This window comes from Diaphorina citri, unplaced genomic scaffold (assembly GCF_000475195.1).
Source record: "Diaphorina citri unplaced genomic scaffold, Diaci psyllid genome assembly version 1.1 scaffold5373, whole genome shotgun sequence".
In the NCBI taxonomy this organism is placed as follows: domain Eukaryota; kingdom Metazoa; phylum Arthropoda; class Insecta; order Hemiptera; family Psyllidae; genus Diaphorina; species Diaphorina citri.
In genome coordinates this window covers 7501-14484 of record NW_007382749.1, presented here as the reverse complement: position 1 = coordinate 14484, position 6984 = coordinate 7501, and the positions used below count along the sequence as shown (strand labels likewise).

Here is a 6984-nt window from a genome sequence, read left to right as displayed (position 1 = left end):
CCATGAATACGACTTCGCCCACTTTTCACTTAATCTTCTCGCAGTATGTTTCAAAAAACTGCCATACTCCACTCCTAACGCACCATCACATGAAATTACAAGCGGGGTAAATGATGCTCGCAGGTCTTCAGCGGCTTTATCATATTTTATGTGTTCCTCTCGTGAATGAGTTTGAGCAATACTTGTCCAGGGGCGGGCTCCATAAGAGCTGCATGTCAACCATATATGGGAGATATTCCAGTGTCCAGATTTGCCCAAGGTAGATGTTTCATTAATACTGCCATTGATTTTGCCGGTCCATTCTTACTGAAGACTGGCACCCGTCGCAACTCACCCATTGTCAAGAGTTATATGGTCGTCCTTGTTTGCATGGCATCAAAGGCCGTTCATCTGGAATTAGCCAATTCACTGACTATGGAATCCTGTCTAGCTGCTTTAGACCGGTTCGTTGCCCGCCGTGGTAATGGTAAGCCTTGTCACACATGCTCTGACCAAGCAACTCACCCATTGTCAAGAGTTATATGGTCGTCCTTGTTTGCATGGCATCAAAGGCCGTTCATCTGGAATTAGCCAATTCACTGACTTTCGTTGCCCGCCGTGGTAAGCCTTGTCACACATGCTCTGACCAAAAGGTCTTCAGCGGCTTTATCATATTTTATGTGTTCCTCTCGTGAATGAGTTTGAGCAATACTTGTCCAGGGGCGGGCTCCATAATCTGACCAAGGGAGTAATTTCAAGGCTTCTGCTCGTCACCTCACCGACGTTCGAAGTTATTTGAAGATTCCAAATCCCAAGCTGAATGGACACCTCAGTTCCCGTGGTATACTTTGGCATTTTCACCCACCTGGGGCTCCTAACTTCTCCGGATTTGTTGAAGCTGGAGTCAAATCTGCCAAGTATCATCTTAGCCGCAAAACCGATGGACGTCCGCTCTATCAAGAAGAGCTCACCACCCTTCTATGTCAAATACATAGAAGCAACATTGAACTCACGTCCTATTGGTCACTTGTCAACTACACCTGACGATGGATTCGACTATCTTACCCCTGGACATTTCCTTACGGGTGCTCCACTCTTGTCTCATCCTGAATTTGACCTCACTGACGAAGTTATCACTCCACTTTGCCGGTGGAAACTAATCACAAAAATGAACCAAACCTTCTGGAAAATATGGCTCAAGGAATACTTACACACCCTAATCCAACGCACCAAGTGGCGCCAGAAGACACCCAACCTACAGCCTGGTGATCCTGTCTTCATCATTGGTGAAAATGTACCGCCAAGAGACTGGCCTCTTGCTCGTATCATCCAAGTGTTTCCCGGCACTGATGGGATTGTGCGCGTGGCCCAAGTCAAAGGCCCTCATGGCTTACTTACCCGTCCAATTAGTAAATTGTGTCCATTGCCTGTTCTGCAATAACTAATAATAAAATTAGTATTGCCTCAATTCTTACAAATTTGGTACTTGCAGTAATTAGGTAATTATTTGCATTATTGTATTCAGCATTTCATTGCTTGTAAATACTGATCATCATTATTGTTTCTATCCTTGTATTATTTGTAAAATATGTTATACCTCCATACAGTCCACTATTGCCATATTTTGTTCACTAGGATTATTACCATTGTTTCATCACCATTAAGTGATGAAATGTTAATAAAATTTTTGCTTGTAAATTTTTGTTCATGTTAATTTTTTGTTAATCCATGTTAATTTTTGCTCATTTATTGATTCCTTATGGTTTCAATTACGTTGCTCTGCATTCTAAAATTAATTCTAATTTGGTAGGGGGTAATGTTTAAGTGTCCCCTATATTCGGGGATGATTTCCTCCATGGGTTATTTTGTCCCCCCCCCCCATTCATTCACGCCATTTGGCAACGCTGTAATTTTAGTAGTCTCGTTTTGTCACCACCACCTAGCTCCTAGTTCACCATTTTTCTTCTTTTAATATACCATTGTTTTTTGCCAAAAATTACCTAATATTGTTGTATTTTCACCCCCACCTTAACAGTCAGAATCTGTTCCACTGGGCCCTGCTCCTCCAGACAATTGGCGTGATACTTTCTCAATATGTTGAGCAGTAATGTCTACATGAATCATCATGGGTAACTCCGGGCATTCAATAGACAGATTTCGCAACGCATTTTTTTTTTTGGATCGGGACGATGCTCGACGAGTTTTGGTTTCTGCGCATGACACAACATGGGGTTTTTTTTCGTATTACGAAAATGAAATTTCCATGTTAGAAACGCGCGTAAATTTAAATTCTTTTTGGATAGATCACGGTTATTTTACATTTTTGAAGGGGAAATTAATTTTGACTGAAATTTTTTGATGTAGGTAGGTATCTTAATTAATTCAGAAATTAATTAAAAACAAAAACATATCAAAAAACTCATTTTTTATGTAATAATTAATTATTATTTTTTTCTTTTCTTCGTTATCTGTTATGTCCTTTTTTTACCTATCGTTTCATTTGTACAAAAAAGAACGTAACAGATAAGGAACACGGTGGAATAATTAAATTGAGAAAACAAATAAATAATTTTAAAAAATCATTGTTTCCTGTTTTTAATTAATTTTAATTCAAAAACTGATTTGAATAATTTGTTATTTAGGACAAGACAAAACATTGAACAAATTAAAGGTATGATTACTTGAGCGTCCGCTAGGTTCGCTTCGGTTTTCGGTTTCGGTTTTCGATCCCGTGCTAAATCTAAAAACATGATGTAAACAAGATGGCGCCAACATGGGTTGTGTTATGGGGATCAGGATTCGATGCGAAATCTCCCTATTAATTCAAAAACTGATTTGAATAATTTGTTATTTAGGACAAGACAAAACATTGAACAAATTAAAGGTATGATTACTTGAGCGTCCGCTAGGTTCGCTTCGGTTTTCGGTTTCGGTTTTCGATCCCGTGCTAAATCTAAAAACATGATGTAAACAAGATGGCGCCAACATGGGTTGCGTTATGGGGATCAGGATTCGATGCGAAATCTCCCTAATGAAATCTTCAGCATTAGGAATTTTACGTTCAGGGTGTTTTTCTTGCATGACTTGAAAAACTGAATTTTCTCCAACCTTGTCATTGGGATTCAATATGCCTCCTCCTGAACGGTCCGTAATCCATCTGACAGCTTGACGTATTTTACCTTGAAGCATATATAAGGCGGCTGAATATACGTACAACATATTCTTCATCTTGTTTCACTTTCTTACTTGTGATGAACTTCTTATTGCATATTTCAGCTTCATGTAATAGTTCCTCAAAGTGGCCTTCCCTCCACATATCCTTTCTTCTCATCAAAAGGCGACGAATATCTGCACCACTCTTGACCATGTAGTTCCTTTGTAATATGGTGGAGCATAAGACAAAGATCTTCTCAGAATGTCCATCATTATTCAAAGCATTGACTAGATTGAATATCTCTGATGAAAGTAAGTCAACAAAATGTCTTCCAACATTGCCCTGGGGTAATGTGTACTGTTTTCCCAGAAGTTTCACAGTTCTCTTCCATCTTTTTCTCCATTCATCATCATCATCACTTCCTTCACTGTTGATTATGGAAGCACTGCCTGAAAACCAAATACCTGAACAGTATAAAGGCCACCTTTGATCTAATTGACTGCGAAGATAAAAGGAGCACCTTTCTCGTGAGATGCGAAAAGATGGACATAGTATATCAGAGCTTTGAAACAGCCATCAACAAATTGATTGAATTGAATGCCGAGGTGCCAGAGCCAGAAGGAGAAGATGAAACCGACATAGAAAAAGATTCCAATGATTGTGATGCTATGTTCTATGCCATAAAGGCTGCACTACGTGAGTTGACTCCTGCACCACCCAATCCTAGTTCAAGTCTTGACCCAGCTCACGTCACAAGAGAGGATGAGCTCAAAAAGCCGCGCATACCCAAGATCAATATTGAACCATTTGCTGGCGCCATTGAGCAATTTTCAAGCTTCAAGAGCCTGTATGACACTTTGATTCATAACTCCAACCTATCTAACATTGAAAAATTCTCTTATCTTTTGTCATTGTTGAAAGGAAAGGCTCTTCTTACCGTCAAAGCATTTGAATTCAATGATGCTAATTACTTGCGAGCATACAACAAGCTCAGTGAAGAATTTTCCAATCCAAGGCTCGTTGCCACTCATTACTTGAACAAAAACTGCTTGGAGAAGTGCCTACCCGCAAAGAGAAAGCTCCACGTCAATCCTTGTTTGTCACCAGCAATGATCAACTCAGTCATCAGCTCAAAGTCTTCTGGGAAACAGAAGAAGTTATTCATCCCAAAATCAGCAACCCTGATGATGAAGCCTGTGAATCTCACTTCCTATCCACATACTCCAGAAATCAAGCTGGACAATTTGTGGTCAAACTGCCTTTCAAATCTGATCCACCTAATCTTGGATGCAACCGAGACTCTGCCTTGAGCCAATTCCTTGCTGTTGAACGGAGACTTAACAAAAACCCAGATATTAAACAAATGTATCATCAAAGTATCCAGACCTATTTTGATGAAGATCAAATTGAACCTGCCAAGCTTCCATCCAAATACATTCTTCCTCATCACGCAGTCATTAAGGACTCATCCAGTCATCCATTACGTATTGTCTTCAACGCATCTCACATGAGTTCAAATAATGAATCCTTGAACAATGCAATGTATGTTGGGCCCAAACTCCAACGAGATGTTGGCGATATCATCCTCAATTTTCGTCTGAATGCTATAGCACTATGTGCCGATATTCGTCAAATGTATCGGGCTGTAATTCTTCATCCGGATGATCGCTGCTATCAGCACATCTTTTGGCGCTTCCATTACCAGGAGCCTATTCAAGAATTGGAACTGAAACGCTTGACCTTTGGTTTTGGCCCTGCCAGCTACTTAGCCCAGAAATGTCTTCACATGCTTGCTGATGCTGAATATCAGAAATATCCCGCTGCCTGTAACTCCATAAAATTTGACTCCTATGTTGATGATATCTTGACCGGATGTGACACTGTTGAAAATTGTCAGCAATTGCGAGCTGACCTCACATCAGTCCTGGCATCAGGTGGGTTCCAGTTAAAGAAGTTCTCGAGTTCCTCACCCGAAGTGCTCTCTGACATCCCACCAGAAGACCAAGAGCAAACACTATTATTGCATGATAGTACTATCAAGGTACTTGGATTACGTTGGGAACCTAAACATGACACCTTTTGTTACAGCATTGAGATAAAGGCACCTGATAACCCATCCCACCAGAAGACCAAGAGCAAACCCTATTATTGCATGACAGTACTATCAAGGTACTTGGATTACGTTGGGAACCTAAACATGACACCTTTTGTTACAGCATTGAGATAAAAGCACCTGATAACCCAACAAAAAGGACTATTTTGTTGATGTCAATGGGTAAGTAACTCACCTAGTGATTTTTCTTAAAATACTACTCCAAAAAATCTGGCTTCTCAAAAGTGGTTGGGATGAACCATTACCATCAGATCTGCTCAGTGAATGGCAAACCTTTGTCAAACAGGTTCCATGTATCACTGATCTCAAGATTCCCCGTTACATATCTGATGTGAATTCCATCTCGTTTGAAATTATTGGATTCTCCGATGCTTCAAGTGTCGCCATGGCAGCAGTTGTATACTTACGAGTGCAATTACCTGATGGTCAAGTACAAGTCAATCTACTGCGAGCAAAGTTAAAGGTTGCACCAACCAAGCCAGTCACCATTCCTCGACTAGAATTGTCAGCTGCTGATTTGCTGATCAAGATTATTGATACCCTAACTTCATTCAGTAATTCCATCAAAATTGCAGGAATCACGTGATTTACTGATTCTTCCACCGTACTTGCCTGGTTACAAACTCCCCCTTACAAACTGAAAGTTTACGTTGCCACTCGTGTTGCTGCCATAACTGATGTGGTATCTCCATCCAAGTGGAGACATGTACCTTGTACCCACATCCCAAAACCCAGCTGATCTTGCTACTAGAGGCCTATTACCTTCTCAAGTCATGGAAAGCTATGACTTCTGGTTCCATGGCCCAGAATTTCTGAAGGAAAACTGTTCTGCCTGGCCTGACCTACCTATTGTTCCATCACTAGAAACTCTCCCAGAAACTAAACCAAAGGTGGTTCTCTTAGCTGAACACAAGGTACCTGAAATGGTAACCTTCATGGAAAGATTCTCATCACTCACCAAGTTGAGAAATACTGTTGCCTGGATTTTACGTTTCAAAAAGAATTGTCTCCTAGAGAAGCAAAATCGAATGTATGGCCCGGCCCATTAACTCCTCAAGAAACTGACAATGCCTTGACTAGCTGTGTAAAAATTCTCCAAAAACTCCATTATCAAGATGTTATTTCTAACATCATACAAAGGAAAGAAAATGAACCATACAAGGGTCCCTTGAAGAATTTGTCTCCGTTCCTGGACCCCTCGGGTACTCTCAGGGTAGGGGGCAGACTAAAGAATTCACCCCTCTCCTATGATAGTAAACACCCAATGTTGTTGCCCGCTAAGACCCATTTGGCTAAACTTGTTGTTGATTACTTCCACATATTTGCTCTGCATGGCAACCCCAGAATCATATTAAGCCTCATTCAAAGAACTCTGTGGATTATTGGTGCTCGAAACTTGATCAAAAAACAAGTTTTCTCCTGCCTCAAGTGTTACAAGCTCTCTGCATCTGCTTTAAGGAGAACTTTAGAATTAACGTTAGAGGTCCCAAAAAGGCGTCAGACAGCATCAGAACCTGGTAATCTTACACAAATTATTCTCACTCGTACGTATTATGCATGAGAAATAATATTACAGTGTTGTGGATACATTTTATATGCAGCTGGAATATAATATTCTCTATTATACATATTGCTTGTATACAAGCAATATCTTCTTCTTCTTCTTCTTCTTCTTCTTCTCCTTCTTCTTCTTCTCCTCCTCCTTCTTCTTCTTCTTCTTCTCCTTCTTCTTCTTCTT

General features: G+C 40.3%; 1 protein-coding gene across 2 annotated transcripts; it reads left to right on the top strand.

The window, feature by feature from the left end:
* Positions 1-211: 211 nt before the first annotated feature.
* LOC113472415 lies at positions 212-2164 on the top strand. 2 transcript variants are annotated; one of them, XM_026832168.1, is made up of 2 exons: positions 212-492; positions 721-2164. In XM_026832168.1, exon 2 carries the CDS (start codon positions 800-802, stop codon positions 1418-1420), a length of 621 nt encoding a protein of 206 aa, XP_026687969.1. In that variant the 5' UTR covers positions 212-492; positions 721-799; the 3' UTR covers positions 1421-2164. The 2 variants fall into 2 exon arrangements, with proteins under 2 accessions (XP_026687969.1, XP_026687970.1); XM_026832169.1 differs by lacking the exon at positions 212-492 and adding an exon at positions 502-630 and having other exon boundaries at positions 725-2164.
* Positions 2165-6984: the final 4820 nt, after the last annotated feature.